The sequence below is a fragment of the Suricata suricatta genome, chromosome X, assembly GCF_006229205.1.
Source record: "Suricata suricatta isolate VVHF042 chromosome X, meerkat_22Aug2017_6uvM2_HiC, whole genome shotgun sequence".
Taxonomy (NCBI): Eukaryota; Metazoa; Chordata; class Mammalia; order Carnivora; family Herpestidae; genus Suricata; species Suricata suricatta.
In genome coordinates this window covers 10,810,285-10,829,378 of record NC_043717.1, presented here as the reverse complement: position 1 = coordinate 10,829,378, position 19,094 = coordinate 10,810,285, and the positions used below count along the sequence as shown (strand labels likewise).

At 46.2% G+C, this 19,094-nt stretch overlaps 1 protein-coding gene across 1 annotated transcript in view; it reads left to right on the top strand.

Annotated features, from left to right (window-relative positions):
• ASB9 (ankyrin repeat and SOCS box containing 9) overlaps nucleotides 1-19,088 on the top strand; it is a 24,880-nt gene extending 5,792 nt beyond the window's left edge. Inside the window, exons 2-7 of the mRNA XM_029930329.1 lie at nucleotides 2,259-2,338; nucleotides 8,316-8,423; nucleotides 11,571-11,721; nucleotides 13,491-13,625; nucleotides 15,277-15,468; nucleotides 18,958-19,088. Coding sequence (XP_029786189.1) covers nucleotides 2,259-2,338; nucleotides 8,316-8,423; nucleotides 11,571-11,721; nucleotides 13,491-13,625; nucleotides 15,277-15,468; nucleotides 18,958-19,082 — 791 coding nt within the window. The 3' untranslated portion in view covers nucleotides 19,083-19,088. The remainder of the gene's footprint in view (nucleotides 1-2,258; nucleotides 2,339-8,315; nucleotides 8,424-11,570; nucleotides 11,722-13,490; nucleotides 13,626-15,276; nucleotides 15,469-18,957) is intronic.
• The last annotated feature ends 6 nt before the right edge of the window (nucleotides 19,089-19,094 follow it).

Here is a 19,094-nt window from a genome sequence, read left to right as displayed (position 1 = left end):
GCATCCGGCTCTGTGCTGACAGCTCGGGGCCTGGAGCCTGCTTGGGGTTCTGGGTCTCCCTGTCTCTCTCTGCCCCTCCCTGCTTGCGTCTGTCTCTGTGAATGTACTGAGAACCGATGAATTGTACACTTGAAATTTTTTGAAATATTTTATTTTTGAGAGCCAGAGCATGAGCAGGGAAGGGGCAGAGAGAGAGGGAGACACAGAATCGAAAGCAGGCTCTAAGCTTCGAGGCGTCAGCACAGAGCCTGATCCAGGGCTTGAACCCAGGGACAGCAAGATCATTTTCTGAGTGGAAGTCAGACACTTAACTGATTGAACCACCCAGGAGCCCTGAATTGTACACTTTAAATGGGTGAGTTGTATGGGATGTGGATGAGAACTCAATAAACCCATAAGTCACAACGATAGGTGCAGATGGTCAGTGCCCACCCCCACCCCCCTGCCCTGCACTTCACCATGGCAACTGCGTGGGCTTCTGGGTGACACAGACTAGTTGGCTTTGTAAATACTACGCGTTCTAAAGCAGGGGTACAAAACCTCAGGTAGCCATATTTTACCTCTTAGAGAAGTACATACGTCTTTATTTACTGTAAATAGACGGAATAACGTTCTCATAACGAATGAATACAAAGCAAAGCCTATTTTTGTCTCTACTTGATAATATAATTGCATCATTTTTTTATGGCTTCTGAGCAAGTTCGAATTTAGGACCCAAGTTACCTGCCTGGACTGTTGAGGCTTCACTAGAATGTGGGGAGTGTGCCAGCTCTATTTTTTTTTTAGCATCTGAACACTTGGAAGGAAAAACTGATTAATCATCACATGCATGATGATCCATTAGGGTGCATTTGCAAATTTATTTAAAACGGATCTTCCTAGCCTTTCTCGATGTTTGGCTCACTCTTCTCACTCAAGATTTTGTGCGGAGGGTGTTTTACATTAGTGCCAACAGTGCAGAATTAATTCTAATTTGGAGAGAAATCTTTCCATATCTACGATCGGAATCGTAGGCCCCAGTCACTAGGAACAGCAATATTTTTCCTGAGAGAATCAGGACCCTCAGGGGATGCTGGGAGTACAACACGTGGTAAGTACGTAGTGTCCTAGCCTCCTCCTTCCTGGCTTTTCATCTGGTAAGGCTCGATCCTGGGTGTCTAGCTTCTAGGAGACACCAGTTCCCTTCGAAGGCATGCCCGGCATCAGACCATCGGCCTTGGTTGTGTGCGGTGTTCATAGCAGCAGCCACAGGCGGAGCTGAGGCGAGGTCAGAGGGGCCTCCTCACCTTCTGACTTCCTGTGTTTGTTCTGGAAATCAGACACCGAGTCAGATGAGGAAAACTCCCCTCTATGCCTTGTGCCAGTTACCTCCACGTTCAGTTAAAGAGAGCAGAGCGTTTGATGTGTTGGCGTAGAGGTACAAGGCTTCCTTTGGAAGAATGTGTATTCTTTCCATAAGGTTGTAGAATAAATTTGCTATTTTTAATAGCAGGGGTTACGGGTATAATCAAGACGCTGCTTAATGGTAGGACAGGATAATGACAGCGGCTAATAGGTATGAGCTGTGGGTAAGTGTGCCGCTGCCCTCACACAACAGAAGGAAACGGAGGATCAGAGCCTGTCCAGGCTCATAAGAGGTCACACAGGTCTGAATTCAGGGCTCTCTTTGGCATGCTGCCTTTCGGGGTGAAAAATGTCCCTGTTACAAGGTCAGACCAAAGTCTAATTTGTGCTTGATATTGGGACGAGAGGTAATCCATAAATAGACATAGTTCTGTGTAGATGTGCTTTCAAACCTAATGGTGTATGTAATTATGCGCTTACTACTGTTTAGCCTGTGGCACTGTTTGCTGCGATACCGGAGTCCTATTCTGTGCCGGATGCGAGACCGCCAGCCCCCGCTTCCCACACTCACGCGGGGGAGCGCTGAAGCTCTTGCGTAACTGAATAGACCACTCGCCTTTGAAACCAGTGTGTACATGGGGGTCCAGTATTCTCTCATCTCCGTCCACCTCTTTTGTCCTCTGTTTGGTTACTCACTGTAGTTCTTTCTTTAGCCATCTAGACATTTCAAATAAAACGTGCACTAGACGCATCAGTAGAGGGGAGAAAGGCTGAGAGGCTCAGGGGACTGTTTGTTGATCGACTCCAATGTCTCCTTCCAGTAAGACCCCTGGGGCTCTTCTTGACCAGCAAGGATGAGCCGCGGGTCTATAGAGCATTAACAGGAGGTAACCCGTCCCTCCCTTTCCATGCAGATATTGTGTCCGATTGGTCGCCTATGCATGAAGCTGCCATCCATGGGCGTCTGCTATCTCTGAGGAGCCTCATCAACCAGGTATGTGGCTTTTGGGAAAAAAAAAAGAGATAAATATTAAGCCATGTCCTGTTGTTCACAACATGGAGGAAAAAAGAATCCTTTAGTCTGATATTAAGATATAAATTTCCTCTTCAGCAAAATGAGGTGATTCCTGTCTTCTTTAACCATTTCTTTGGAGACTGGCATAATACTAGAATTTAATACAATTCTATGCATCTAATACGTCCTGTAATATCTAGTGAGTGAATAACAGGCCAATAAATGCATTCAAGTTGCCTTCACTTTATCCAGTAGACTGGGTTCTTGAAAATTATCCTGTAAAACCTTTTGCACTCACCTGGGGCAGTTTTACTCCTTAGGGGACATTTGCCAGTGGCCGGAGACATTTTTGGTTGTCACAACTGGGAGTGGGGGTCGGGGTGGATAGAGACCAAGCATGTTACTAAGCATCGTTTGGCTCACAGGACAGCCCTCTACACCCCCAAATGTCAGTGCTGAGGTTGAAAACCCCTGATTAAAACAAATGCTTGAAAACGTCTTTTTGAATATGTAATCTTAAAATTTTGAAGACATTTTCAGTGTTATTGAGCCTCTGGTGGAGAGTGGCTCTGCCCAGTTTGGTAATTACTTTCTCTGCTCCTCAGGAATAATTTCAAGTACACACTAATTTAAGTTTTGCTGGTTTGAAACTATTGGGAACTTATGCAAAGATATGTTTAAAAAAGTGATTTAAATCACCATTCAAAATTCTAATAAAGTTTTTGTTCAGAATGTTCTGTTTTCTGAAAAGACTAGATCTTTTCAGTTAGTCGTGTGGCCCCTTCTCAGACTCATATTTTATTTTATTTTTTTAACATTATTTATTTTCGAGGGAGAGAGAGACAGTGTGTGAGCGGAGGAGGGGCAGAGAGAGAGAATCCAAAGCAGGTTCCCGGCTCTGAGCTGTCAGCACAGAGCCCAACAGGAGGCTTGAACCCACAAACTGTGAGATCATGACCCAGGCCGAAGTCAGACATTCAACCAACAGAGCCACTCAGATGCCCCTCAGACTAATGTTTTTTTTTTTAATTTTTTTTAGACTAATGTTTTAAATGTGTAAAACACGATACTGAAGACCTATCAAATTGTTAAAAAAAAAAAACCAACATGATGTAGTGATATAAAACACATTAAGGTGTAGTGGTGATTTTAATAACTACCGTATTTTCTAGGTAGATTGAGCATTATTTTGAGATATTTTCAATATCTACAATAATTACAATGTGGGACACCTGCATGGGTCAGTCAGTTAAGTGTCAAACTTCAGGTCCGTTCATGATCTCACAGTTCGTGACTTCAAGCCCTACATCGGACTCTGTCTCCACCTCTCCCTGTCCCTCCCCCGCTCACTCCTGCTCTCTCTCAAAAATAAACATTAAAATAATAATTATTATAATGCAACGTAAGTATCTGTTACGCTGCTCAGTGAGTGTCCTATATACCGCTGTTACCACTGTGGTGTCTTGTCTGGAGTCCTAATGGAAGGACGTCAGACATCTTAGGTAGTTGTTAGTGAAAATAAATGCTTTAAATTGAAAAAGAAAATCCAATTCCATCGGCCTATCTAGACTAAGAAATACTTCCATGAGATAACAATGTCTAAAGAAAACTTTCAGACCACCCTAAGCCACTATCTTCAGCTATAAACGGTAGCAGCAGCCTGTTATCAATAGAAATAGAGATAGTAACCCATCACGCTAGCTTAAAGCCGTTAAGCTGCTTCTCAGATAAAATGAAACATTTACCTTATTTCGATAGGGTGAAAAATGATGGATCACTGGAGCTTCTGACATTCATTTATAGTCCGTATTTCTATGTTTTCTGTACATCAGACGGAACCATTTCTTTATCTAAGCTCCGTCGCATTGTTTGAGCACGTTGTCTTCTTGGGACCTCAGTTTCGGCCTTCATAAAAGGAGCATGCCAGTAACTACCTGTATTAGATCTTGCCCAAACTCAGCAGCATCGTGCAACGAGCATTTATTTCTAGCTCTCAAGTCTCTGGGTCGGCCAGCCGAGGCTGGGCGTGGCTCTAGGCTGTGGGTTGGGTACAGCTGTGCTACCTGTCTCCCATCCCCCTTTGAGCAGTGGCTACCTGAGGACTCTTGTTCTCATGGGAAAAGGCTGGGGCCTGGCAGGGCAAAGCCCCACCATGCAAGAGGACTTCCTGTCTGTTTATGTCACATCTGCCAATATCCCATTGGCCAACGCAAGTCAGATGCCCAAGTCTGAAGTCAAGGATGAAGGAATTCTATTTTGTCCACTGTGAGGTGATGGCAAGGGTGTGAGTGTATTATACTGCTATAGGGGAGTAAAGAATTAAGACCAAAAATACAGGTGGCTGTGAAACAGAGAGAAAAGAGAAAAGAAAAAAAATTCTTATTATTTGGCCCAAGAAGAGAGAAACTGAATCCATAATTAATTACTCTTGACTGTGGCTTCACATTAAAATAATCCAGTACATTTTTAAGAAATGACAATGCCTGGGCCTCAGTCCAGGTATTCTGATTTAACCTAGGGCCATCTTCCTGCATTGGTGGGGTTTTTTTTAGTTTATTTATTTATTTTGAGATAGGGAGTATGAGTGAGGAAGGAGCAGAGAGAGGGAGAGAGAGAGAGAATCCCAAGCAGACTCTGCACTGTCAGCACAGGGCCTGACTTGGGGCTTGGACTCATGAACTGTGAGATCATGACCTGAGCCAGTGTCTAGAGCCAGACGCTTAACTGACTGAGCCCCCCAGGCACCCACCCCGTATTGGTGGTTTTCTAAAAATTCCTGTATTACCACTCTGTTAAAGGAATTTTTTTTTAAAAAATGCCATTTTGATAGTGTAGGAGAGAGAGTCATTTGACATAAAAGAAATAGTATGAGGAGATGAACAAGAAGACTGATAAGTTGGATTTCATTAAAATTGAGAACTTCATCAAAAAGCATTATTTTAGAAGCCCTTGGAGACAAGCCACAGATGAGAAAATATTTTATATACATGTAAATGTACATATGTATACATACACATTATACACACACACATCTGACAAAGGGTTCATATTCCTTGTCTAAAATCAATACAAAAAAGATAGGCAACCCAGCAGAAAAATGAGCAAGAGACTTGGACTGACACTTCATAAAAAAAGGGATATCCAAATATTCAACAAGTATATCAGACTATGCTGGTTAGTCATGGGGATAATTCAGCTTACAAGTGAGAGATTGTATTACCAGCTCCTCCCACCAGAAGAGTTAAATTTGCAAAGACAGGTAATACCAAGTGTCGGCAAGGATGTGGAGCAACTGGGAGTCTCATATGCGACCGGTGGAAGTATAAATTGTACAAACCACTTTGGGAAGTTGTTAAGCGGTATCTACTAAAGCAGAAAATATCCCTAGCCCATAACCCAGCAATTCTGCCTCTAGGTCTGTGTGCAACAGACACAATACAGTAAAACCTTGGATTGTGAGTCGCTTGTTCTGTGAGTGTTCCACAAGACAAGCAAACATTTCCAATAAATTTTAACTTGATAAGAGCGATGTCTTATAATATGAGTAACGTGTGACACCGAATATCACATGATCACAACTGAGCCAATGGTTCTTGAAATTTGCTTTGATATATGGGCGCTTTGGTTTACAAGCATGTTTCTGGGACTAATTATGCTTGCAAACCAAGGTTTTACTGTATATGTATCTGTGTGTTCAGCAAAGGGCACAAACAGGTATATTCATAGCTGCATTATTCATAAGAGCAACAGTACAAAAACCTTGAGAGCAACCCCAGGGGCCAGCAATGGTAAAATGGTTAAGTACATGATGGCATATTACTCTACGAGATTCTATACAGCAATGAAAATGGATGAATAAATGAGTGTGACAAACATAATATTAATGAAGGGAGCCACACACACAAATACATACTTCATGGTTCAGTTAACGTACTGTTCAAAACCAGGGAAAATTAACACATGGTGTTAGAGGTCACATCATGGATGCCTTTGTGGGTGAGAGGTGGGTGGTAATTTGGATAGCACGTATGTGGGCTTCTGGGGTAAGGTTCTTTTTCTTTTCCTGTGTAGTGATAAGATGTATGTTTCCTTTATGATATATTGGCTGAGATTTACACTTAGGATTTATGGACTTTTCTTTATCACACTTCACAAAAAATTTGTTGGAACAGTAGCAGTTTGTTAGGCCAGCAGAAAGCAATTAAGGAATCACTTGCCCACAGCGTGACCTTAATTTGGTGGCTCTCAGTCTGGACAGCACATTTAGCATCACCTTGAGATGTCTGGGGTAAGGTTAAGGCGGGGCTCTTAAAAATCCTGATACTGACTTCAGCCTCCTTTGATTATATTGCAAGTGCTCTGGGAAGCAGGACTTTAAATGGTCCCCGAGTGATCCCAAGGCACAGCCAAGACCGAGAGAGAACCTTAGCAATAAGGTCTTGCTGCGAGCAAGTGGTGAGGACTGGATATTCAGGTCCTTGAATAAAACTCCTTACGCTGCCCCCGCAGTCCTCAAAGGGCTAAGTCCGTGGCGAGTGGAAACTAGCAAAGATCCTGGTGCTCTGCTACATCGGGTCTTTAGGATGTGGAGCTCCTTGGAGGCTAATGGTGAAGAACAGGAAGGAATCCCAGGTAATGACGGCCTGTGAGTTACTGCACGCTAAGCATTTTGTACGCATCATTTCTTAGTCCTCACAACAGCCTTACAGGGTAGGTACAATCATCCCCACTTTACAAACGAGGAAGCTGGAGCTTAGGGAGATAAGTAACCGGCTTGAGGTCACACTGCTTGTGAGGTGGTGGTGCCAGCGTTTGAACTGGGGAATCACTCTGCTACCTTCCCTCCGGGGTCCCCATCGGAGGTTTGGAACAAGAATAGTGGTGCTGTTCAGAGAATGAGGGCTGGCGAGACAAGGAGCCCTTTTCAGGAAGAGCTCGGTTGTTGGCAGACGGTGAGTTGATGTGGTTAGTTGGGTCTCTAGGTAGTTATGTCTTAGCAGGGAATTAGAAACATGTACGAGGGGTAGAGATTTCATTTTGAAAGCTGTATACCATCTGTGTAGAGAGTATTGAGAGAAAAAAAAAAAGAAAGGATTTGAGGGCAAATCCTTGAAATGTCTGCACGAGGAGATGTTTCGAAAAAATGGACAGCTTTAGTGAGAGAGGCAGAAAAAGGACAGTAGGAGGTCAGAGATAGAGCTTTTTTTAAGGGAGAGTTTGGTTTTGGACACCCGAAGAGAGGTTTCACAGGTTGGGATAAACACATAGCAAATTCAGAGGTGGAAGGAGGCAGGGGTTAGAGCAACGTAGGTTGGATTTAGTAAGGAGGAGGTCTCTGGTGATCTCTAGAAGCAGTTTCAATGGGATCGTGTAGGTAGAGGAGAGAAGGGGTAGAAGTTAAAGAAAGGCAGGGCAGACCTTCTGAAAAAAAATGGCAGGGGGAAGCAAAGGGAAGAAGAGCATTGGGTGCAAGTTTGGTAGAGGGACCAGAATGAGGATGGGAAGGCTTTGAAACACAAAAGGAAAATGTGCCTGAAGAGGAGAGAGCTGGGGAACGCATGTGAAAACGTGGCCGAAAGAAAGTCATGAGGGGGCCTCATCAAAAGAAAAAGCCAGCAAGTGAGAGGACACGAGAGAGTGAGAACCAGATGAAAGTCAGTCTAGAAGATGTATCCCTAAGAGTCAAATTGCTGGGTTGTAGGGATGCATCTCATCAACTCTAATAGAAGCTGTTCTTCTGAGTGACTGTATCATATTAGACTTCCACCAACAGCATGAAAGTTCCTTGTTTGTTTGCTTGTTTGTTTTACATCATCAGGAATACCTTAGCATACTGTCAGACTGTGAGCCAGGTTGACTATAAAAGAATGGTCACAGCTCTGGATTTGTGGCTCAAAACCAACCCTTTGGAACTGTGGCTTTGCACACCTTACTCTGTTCCTTTCCTCTCCTCCAGGGGTGGCCTGTAAATATCATCACGGCCGATGGTGTGTCCCCACTCCATGAAGCCAGTCTTGGAGGTCACCCATCTTGTGTGAACCTTCTAATAAAGTATGGAGCTCAGGTAAGTGCAGCTCAAACAATGTCTTAGAAATCCTTATGACAAATGACTATTTTGATCCCTTTTGAATAATCTCCAGCATTTTTGACTAGCCTGATTTGAGGTTTGAGGAAGGGTGTTTTTCAAAAGTTTTATGTCCATTGAGCGTCCTTGCTTTAGCAGCAGATGAAGAACTGAGTTTTTTAGCTAGAAAGTAATGGTTTGCATCTATATCAGATTCTTGAGTAGTCACTACTGATAAATACCTGTTACGTTACTGCTTTCATTCCTGTGGCTGGCAGGTAAGGAAATGTTACAGAAAACATAGAACATTTGGTTCTATAAGACCTGAATAATGGTCTCAAACCATGTCTACCATTTATTAATATTGGAAACTTGGACACATTACTTAGGCTCTGAGCTTTAAGAGTCTGTATCTGAAAAACGGGAGAAAATAACAAGGAAACTGCATAGCTTATTAGGGTTTTGTGAGGATGGGGAGACGTGAGGTATATGATGATGATTTGAAGAATGGGAATCAGTGCGGTATAAGGAAGTCCTAGAGAAGGGGAGGACAGAAGTCATTACGTTTGAAAGTAGGGACCACTAAGTCTTCCATTAACTGTGTCCTCTCGTGCTCGAAAGTGACAGACGAGTCTAATAGGAAAATGATACGTGTGGGTTTCTCATATTCTCTCAGCCAGTATGCACTGAGCATGTATTATGTGCCTACACTCTGGGTGAAGATTCTTAGGAACTTATAAACTACATGAGGGCACAGCTAGATAAACAGATGAATAAGTGAATATAACATCCGTTACTTTAATAGGTAAACCCTGAAATCTCAGGAGCCTAATGCAATCAAAGTTGATTTCTTGCTCAACTGAAACTCCAGTGTGGGTGTCCTCGGTTGGGTGGTGGGTCTCTGGGGGTGATTCAAGCACACGGGTTCCTTTCCTCCTGTTGCTCCTCTGTCCTAAATAAGTGGCTCCTGCATGTGCTTCTAGTGGCGGCTGCCGTGCCAGGTGGTCAGAAGAAGAGATGTGGAGGATTGTGCATGGAAGACTTTCAAGGGCCTTTCTTGGCAGCGACATCTGTCGCTTTTGCCTGCATCCTGTGGGCTGCAATTCAGGCCACGTGGCCCTGCCTGGGAGGCTGGGAAATGTAGTATGGCTGTGTGCCACAAGAAGAGGAAATTGGTTGGTCGAACCCACAGCATCTCAGCCACAGCAGGCCATTACACAACACTGCTTTTACCCATTACTTGCTGCTGTGTAACAAAGCACCCCAACCTAATGATTTAATACAATAGCCATTTATTTATCTCACAGACCCTTGTGTTGGCCAGATAGTTTTTCTGGTCTGTCCTGCTTCAGCTGACAGCTGGGCTGGGCTTATGCAGGCATTGGAGGTTAGCCGACCAGTTGGCTGGGGCAGGCTGGTGCGTGGTGACCTTGGCCAGGATGGCGGGGGAGAGAGATCTCTGTGTAGTCTCTCATCGTTCAGCAGGCAGCCTGGGCTCATTCACGTGGTAGCAGGCATTCCAACCGCATCAAAAGAAGGCGGGCTCTCAGCTTGCAGCACATTTGCTTTTGTCCCTTTGGCCAAAGCAAGTCCCTGCGCAAGCCCTGATTCAAGGATTGGAAGAGCAGGGGCGCCTGGGTGGCTCAGTTGGTTGAGCATCCAACTTCGGCTCAGGTCATGATCTCACAGTCCGTGGGTTTGAGTCCCGCGTGGGGCTCTGCTGACAGCTCAGAGTCTGGAGCCTGCTTTGGATTCTGTGTCTCTCTGTCTCAGCCCCTCCCCTACTTGCACTCTGTCTTTCTCTCCAAAATAAACATTAAAAATTAAAAAAAAAAAAAGGATTGGGAAAGCAGTCTCCATCCTGGGATGGGAGGAATTGCAAGGCTACCTTGTGCTCATCCTGTGCACACTACCTGTTTTGCAAACTACCACCACATGATAAGCATGAATTCTAGGGTGGCTGCCGGGAGCACACAGAAGTATTCCTGGCCCGTTCGTTTCCCATGTGGGAGAGAGGCGGCCCAAAGAGGATCACTAGGGGCAATGACCTATAAGTTGAAATGTAAAGGACCTGCTGGAATCAGCTGAATGCTGGGTTGTCCATGCCAGGAAAATGGGCTTTCTCCTGAGAGGATTCGTAGAGAGCCATAGATGAGTGCATCATCAGGTTTATATAGGGGTTAGGAAAATGTACTCCAGCCTTGGAGACAGAGCCAGGACTAAGGAAAGGCAGAGGCTCACCTAGGGTACAAGCTTTAAAGAGCCCCTCACTCTCAGGACTGTTCAGCATTCATGTGCCCCTGAGAGGGAGTGTCTCCGTCAGCTTCGCGCCCAGGACACCTTCTGTGCCTCACGAATCCTAGCCTTCCTTGGAAATGGCTTGTGAGAGTGCCTCCATTGTCTTCATAAAATCGTAGCTTAACAGATTCACCATAAAATTATTTGACAACGTAGAAAAATTGCATTTGGCTTTGCTCTTTCCTATTCAGTTATAGCCCAAATGCTGTGAAGTCAAATGTTAACTTGTAAGTTTCTGTCTGATTTCCAACGTTTGGAAAAGATAGTTCCCAAAGACTATAGTTTTATGGCCCTGTAGGACATTAGCTGGTCTTGTATCTATTAGCAAATTTATTTCAGCATTTAATCCACTGACTGTATAAATTCTCCTTTGAGCCAGCCTTACCCTCTTACTGGTTCCCTTATTAAAGAATGAGTTGAATAAAATCTTTGGCACATATTCACCCTATATTTCTGTGAAAGTCCCATTTAAAAAAATTTTAAGAATAATACATTAACAACTCTAAAACGTCACTCTCAGTGCTGTAAAGGAAAGCAGATTGGTGTGGGATGGGTCTAGAATGTAATGTTTAAAACAAGATGCATTTGTAAGCTATCGGAATTATCCTAACCAGTTTCTGAGTTCATGGTCTTGGAGGCATGGAAATGATACACTGTTCAGTAACATTCTCAGCGCCTTACCTCACTCAGTTTTTCAAAACCATGTGGAAGTTGGTATATTTGTCCTCATTTTATAGCTGTGGAATTTAAGGCTCAGGGGAGTTAAATAACAGCTTGAAAATAGGGCAGTCTAGATTTGAACCCAGGACGCCCCTCTGCCTGCCTTCAGCCTGGAGCTTTCCTTTGCAGGTGAATGCTGTCACCACCGATTGGCATACTCCTTTGTTCAATGCCTGTATCGTCGGCAGCCTGGACTGTTTGATTCTGCTCCTGCAGCACGGTGCCAGCCCCCACCCCGTGAGCGACCTGGCATCTCCCATCCATGAAGCTGCAAAGAGAGGTAAATCTGATTTTAAGTTCTCCGCCACTCCTTCAGCAGACACCTCACTGTTGAAAGGCAGAAGGAACAGGAGTGCTATTACCAAAATGTTTTTTTCAGTGTTGATTTATTTTTGAGAAAGCTAGCAGCACAGAGCCCCATGTGAGATTCATACGGCAAACCGTGAGATCGTGACCTGAGCTAAAGTCAGATGCTTAACTGACTGAGCCACCCAGGTGCCCCGAGGAGGGCTGTTTTTTGGAGGGATATTTTCTCAGTGTGGGATCCTGGGGCCAGAAAGATCAGCCGGTCTGGCATGCCATTGCAGATTCCTGGCCCCCACACCAGACCCCCTGAGTTAGCGACACTGAGGTGGGGCCCAGCCCCCTGTATTTTGTGTGACAAGCACCCAGATGTTTCGGGTGCACACAAAGCTTAAGAACCACCCTCTTGGAGCATCTGGAACATGGCTCACTGCTAGAGTTCTGGAACAGGGTCTGTCACATGGCTAGACTATCCATCAGTATTTGTGGAATACCTCGTTGAACACGTGACCCCATAAAAATCCAATTACTTTATAAAACAAATTATATCCTTCTAGTTTAGGGCCGTGAGGAACGCTGTCTCAGGGCCACCCAGGTTTTGTAAGTGGAGCAAACTTTCAATTTTTGGAGATAGAGGATGCTGTATACAACCTGAGGTGATGGCCTGGCTTTATTGAGGTATAGGTGACAAAGTTGTATGGATCTGAGGTGTACATAATGACTTGATACACACATACGTTATGGAATGGTCACCATGGTCAAATTAATGAACACCATCATCACCTCATACAGTTGCCATTTTTTTCTGTGCGTGGGGAAAACTTAAGACCTAGTCTCTCAGCAAATTTCAAGTATACAGTACGGTGTTCTTGCGTCCAGTCAACCACGCTGTACATTAGATCCCCAGGACTTACTCAGCCGGGGCGATTCTCTTCAGACAGCCATAATTTTGCTGATACCCTTCACTCTGGCACGAAACATAACATGGCCAGTTTTGCTTCTCACCAGAGTTCATTACCGTCCTCATCACCATCATGACCACACATTGGCAGAAGGTCCTCGTGGTGTTCACGGAATGGCTCTCCATGAGTCTTACAGCGACCCCATGTGAATGAATCCATCCATATGCTAATTATTTCCCAACGCATTGACATTTATTCCTTAAGAGATGAGGCAACTCATCGTACTCACTGGGTACACAGACAAAACGCGGAGCGCAAAGGAGTGGGGTTGGAAGGAGGGCATTCTGGACCAAGCAGGAGTGATTCAGCTTTCGTCACACCTCCTGTTGCATTTGAGCAGCTGAGCTCCACCTGTGTCCCTGATGACCTGTTTCTCGCAGGACCTGCCCTGGGGGGGCCCTGGGGCTGCCTGTCTCATCCCATGGCCCACAGCGTGCCCTTTCCTCTTCATTTACACCTGCAGTCCTGTCCCTCCACCCCCCTCCCACCCGTCACTTCCGGGTCTGTATCTGGACTGATTACAAACCCACAGATACTTGGAAAAGGTTGCTGGTGGCGTACCAAGGCTGGTAAACCCAAGTGAGGTTCTACCTGGAGCTGTCGATGCCATCTCACGGTCAACCCATTCACTGATGGCCAGGTTTAAACTTATTCCCTATGCCAAGTAAAGGCGCTAGCTTCTGGTGCCTGGCAAATTTCCGCACACAGAACACAGGGAAGGTCTGGTTTCCCCGGCTGAGGGAATTTGTGCAATAAGCTGTCTTTCTTCTGCTTTGGGCTGCAGGCCATGTGCAGTGTGTGGAGATCCTGTTAGCCCATGGAAGTCATATTAACCTCAACATCCTCCACCTGGGCACCCCTCTCTACATGGCATGCAAAAAGCAGCAGGTGGCCTGTGTCAAGAAGCTTCTGGAGTCAGGTAAAGCAAAACAAGTGAAACGAGGAAAGCAAATGAAAAAGAAATGAATTGCATTTGAAACCTCTCTGTATTGTAGCAGGGGAAAAAGTGGGGGCCGTGGAGTCAGATCTAAGATCAGAGTTCACGGTGACAGCGTTCCCATGCGGAAATATTTGAAACTGTTTGAACTTTGGTTCTCTCACTCGGAATGCAGATAATAATGATGATCGTATCTCTTTCCAGGGTGGTCCTTGTTTGTCCTATCTCCCCTGGGCCTCCTCCCTCCACAGCTGGCAGGCATGTTCTTAGCACTGCTAACTCCCACAGCTGCTGGCTCAGGGCCTCCCTCACCAGTGTGCTTTGATCTGGAAAGTTAACTTATCCCGTTTGCAGCTCATTGGAAATCTTCTATTATCCTTGAAAAGGCCTATGTGGTATCATTCTTTTTCACCTCCTGGTCTAGTTTCTTGTTCAACCTTGAAAGACCATTTCATTACCCGTGTAGTTATCTGAGGCCTGCTTCTTCTTCACAATTCCAGTAACTTTTCCCTTCCCTCGAATGTTCTTAACATTTCTTGTTGCCTTCTAGTCATCTGGCAACCGTTGCCATGAGTTAGGAGATTCATTCTTATTTTTTCTCTATCTCTATCTCTGTCTCTCTACCTCTCTATCTCTATCTCTGTCTGTCCCTCCCTTATCCCCTCCTCTCGCCTAATGCTCTAGGTAGATTTTAAGCTCTTAGTCAGGAAAATGCCAGGTTTTACATCCCTCACAAAGCCAAGAACAATACAGGAACAATCCAGTTACTACCTGTTCAATCCAGTTAATATTTGCTGAGTGGACATAGTTTCCCATTTTGCTGGAGGGACAGTGGCTCAGGCGAAACCACATGTCTCCACATGTCCCAGCAGGAGCCAGCATCTGGCTGGGGTGGGGGTTTGTAGAGACCATAGGAATCGAGTTGGCTTGGGATGGTCCTAGAAATCCACCTTCTTCCGGAAGGGGAGGACTTTGCCATCTTTCCTGTGACCTTGGAATTGACCATCCTATTCCATGAGATGCTCTCACAAGCTAGTTGCTCTTCACAGTTCAAATCACACAGTCCCAGGCCCCAGGTCTTACACCCCATAGCAGTTGCTCAGTGTGTGAAGGTGGTGCTGGGTACAGAGGAGATTTCACCATCTAGCCTCACTTTCAGTTTGCATGAATATTTACACTCCTTTAATAATGAAAGTGCAGCTTTCACACCACCAGGATTCTTGTGTGTAACACACCTATGTATAGTACTCAAAAGAAGGTTCTGTTTTGTTTTTTTTTTTATGTATTTATTTTGAGGTAGGGGGAGACACACAGAGAGGAGAGATCCTCTCCACCCATCAAATTACGACCTGAGCCCAAACCAAGAGTCGAGGGCTTAACCGTCTGACCCACCCAGATGCCCCAAAGGCAAGGTTTTAAGCCTCAGATGCAGTGTAGCTCATTGTTGTACCTTCAGTCACATCATCAGATGGCATTTTCCCCATATTGTTCAGTGAAATCAAGTCGTCCCCATTTTTGCAGAATTGTCCTGCCAACTAGAGACACCCTTTCATCAAGGAATTTTGTGGTGCAGGCGTTTGATGCTCAGACTCGGTTTCTTGGCTGATTCTCTGTTATTCTTGTGACGGCGTAGGAGCCAATGTGAACCAAGGCCGAGGCCGGGACACCCCTCTTCATGCAGTGGCCAAGACATCCAACCAAGAACTGGCCCTCCTGCTCCTGGAGTTTGGAGCAAATCCCTGGGCGAAGAATGCTGATGGAAAACGTCCTGTGGAGTTGGTGCCTCTGGAAAGTCCTTTGGCCCAGATCCTTTTGGAGCATGAAGGTATCTCCCCCTTGTCCGGGCCTACGCTCTAGTCCATAGACATTGCTGCGGGCTCTAGAGGGAGGCAGGTACTTACCGAGCTCTGCCTTCCAATACCATATGAAAGGCCATTCTCTGCCGTCAGCAGTAGTGGGGAGCTGAGAGAATCTGTATCAACAAGGCACTGTGGTACTGGCGACGTAGTGAGGGACCATCTGTCGTTTGGCACGGTGGAGACAGACTGTCTTGGATGATAAATACTCAGCTAGGGGGTAGGTCAGCTTTGAAAGAATTAACATATTAGTTTAAAGTTTTTGGTATTAAAGTTCTCTAAAACATGCTTTAGAATGAGGCAGGGGAACCCCCTGTGGGGCTGGGCCGGGTCCCTGGGTGCCCCTGCACTACCGATGTGCCAGGCTATGAGGTGCTGGGTTTGTGGGGGCGATAAGGCAGGTCGTCAGCGATGGGCAGGTGTGTGAACACACTTACCATTGTTAGTCAGGGAGCACCGAGGCCACACTCCTTGACAGATAAGAACTAGCACTCGGGACCCAACCAACTAAACATTGTCACTGAGTGCTGTGCATGGAGGGGGCGGAGCATAGAGCCATGGGCTGGGGTGGGGAGCAGAGACCCCTCTGCTAGCGTTCATAGTTGTCCCTGGAGACAGAGAGCGGCCAGCTCAGGACCTGCGTTTTCACCGGACTCTGCCCTTGGTTACATTTTCGGGACTGTGGGACTCTGAATGAGGCTTCCCTAGGAGAAGGGCCCCGATGGCGTGTTATCTGGTTATATTCTCCCCACATGCTGAACGTTATGCCCAGCTCTGTGCAGAATCATACAGTGGCCCCCGAATCCTTCCTGCTGCTCCTCCTGTCTGGGGTACTTGGGGCCAAAGCCCTGCCTCACGGCCCCCCAGACAAGGCCTGGACTCTGTCGAGCAGCATCAGTGGGCTAGGGAAGGCCAGGCCAAGGCGCAAGGAACAGTGTGATAGAGACCCCTTTACATTAAGCAGCCGGGTGATCGCCAGGCCACTCTCCCTGCACTCCAGTGATTTTTTTTTAATTCTATCTCTCTATATAGGGTCTGTTTCTCCAGCAGGTCCAGACAGCACCATGCTTTGGGGCCCATGATGTTTTTAGGGCCCCAAAGAATTGTTTTAATTGCTTTTAAAATCTGAAGGCGGAAAAAATGGACAAAACTCAACCTGGATTAGGTTTGTCTTTATATGCACACAGTTGTAAAATACCATTTTTCCTCCATGGGAAAGAGGTCCACAAAAGCAGAAGGGGCTCATGGTCCCCTGAAGTCACCGAGTCATGTACCTAGGCGCGCGCGCGCACACACACACACACACACACACACACACACACACACACACACAATCCCCTCGTCCCCTGGCTCAGCACATAATCCCAGTGGATTTCCTGATCACATCCATAGGCTCTTCCTTCTGCTTTTCCCCCCAAGCCCATTCGTAGGTACCTACATTGCCTTTCATTCTTCTGATTACATTTTGGTGACAGTGTGATCAATGATCCCACTGGTCATTTGTCGCTGGAGAGAATTACTGCTCCTTTTGTCTCTGTGAGTCATTTTCAGGGTTTTGGTGACGTCCCCCTCTCAGCAGCCTGGAAGCCCATAGGAGATGAGGCCAGGCGGGTGCAGAAGGCCAGACCTGCCGATTTAACACCGCAGAGTCTGTCTCTGGATGTCCCTGGAAGGGAGCGCAAGACTGTCATCACCCCACGCACCTCGAAAAGCATCTAAAGCAGGGTTTACTCACGGTGCACAATGAAAAGTAAAAATGACTCGGCCCAGCGCGACAGAAGCCAGGCGAAAAAAAGAAATCGAGACCCAAAGCGATATGCCGGTTCGTAGGTAGAAAATGGGCTCGCCAGGACGTGGCTACGGTTGCTGTGGATCATCCTACTTAGAGTCAACAGCAGATACTCAATTAGGATCAGTCGTTGCACTGAGCTAACTCCGCTGTCCTGCTTTTCTGCAGTGTCCTAGTCATTCTTCATCAGGACCTCCAGCCGTTGTCCCTGACAGCGTATCTGGCACATGTGATTAGTCACGTCCTTCACCATTCCTTTATGGGGTGAAATTAAGCTCAGTTTCCCCACAGTGTACTTTCTGCTGTTAATATGTGCCTTGCACACGCCGGGAAGCAGTCCATTAGTGTATGGCTTCAGTAACACTGAACCTAGTCTGGAAGGTTCCCTAAATCCCAACAGGGGCCTTCTGAATGTGCTGTGAGGTCCCAGTTGACAATACCGCATTTAGTTCTTTGATGGTGTATGTGGCTATTTCCACGTGTCCTTCTTTGTCACCTGAGAAACAGGCAAGACGCGTCACCCTGTAGCTTGTAGGGACGGTGTCGGAAATCCAAGGCCACGTGTCTTCCTGCTTGTGTCCTCAACCGTGGATGCACGATAAGATGATCCGGGGCACCCGCCTTTAGAAAATCCAGACGGACAGGCCCCACCCACCATTCTCGGAAGTAACATCTGGGGTGGGGCCCAACATCCTGTGGTTTGAATCCCCCCCCCCACATAGGTGATTTTAAAATGCATCCTGGCTTGAGGGCCACTTTGCTTTTTTGTGTGTTTCTGATAACCAGAGGAGAATTCCCATTCCGGTTTGGTGCAGGGGTGGGGGAGGGGTAGGAAATCATTTCCCCGCCTTTTACTCCATCCATAATGGGGTTTCTCAGCCTCAGCTCTGGTCACGTTTTGGGCCATGTGGGGGGTTGTGCTGTGCACCATGTGACATTTAGTGGCCTCTCTGGCCTCTACCCACTAGGTGCTAGTAGCACCTCTCCACCACGTTGTGACACTCAGAAGTGTCTCTAGGCTTTGCCCACCGTCTCCCCCCATTTTCCCTGCACCCAGCCCCCTGTTGAGAACCACTGTCCCGAAATGTAAACGTGTGGATGGCTCCTGTGCCAGGTTTGTGCTAGTTTTCACCCATGAGTTTTGAAGCATTGGGTTACCCCGATGCAGAATAAAAAACAGGACTCCCTATGAGAACATGTGCTTACTTAGGCTTCACTGATCGCTCACTTTATGTGAATATCCTCAAACCGCTAAATTAGAAAGTAAGCATGTTTATATCTAGACATGCCTTCCTTTTAAAGGTAAAACTACAAGGAAGCTGTTAAACATGAATTTTCTTTTCATCACCGGGAATCTTGTACGGCTTCGCCATTCCACACTTGGCTGCCTTCAACCTCCATTCGTGAGAATAGGCTTTGACTTTTTTGGTCAGTCTCTTCTAAATCAAAACCTAACAAGCTCATTTATTTGCATGAGATACCGGACAAGAGAGAGCGTGGCCTAAAAATGCCACCCCAACCCCCCAAAACCCAGAAAAATGGTCTTCAGCAGAAGCACATGATCTCCTTGTGACGATGTCACAGCTGGGGTGCTGTAAAAAGGGGGAAAGAGGAAGGAGTCTTAGATCAATGACACCGACGTGTGGCTTGTCTTCCCGTCCCTCTGCAGGACCGCCTTCTCTGAGGCAGCTGTGCCGTCTGCGAATCCGGAAGTGCTTTGGGCCCCAGCAGCATTATAAGATCAACGGGCTCTTTCTTCCGGAGGAGCTCAAGCGTTTCCTCCTCCACACATAGATGTGTCAGGGG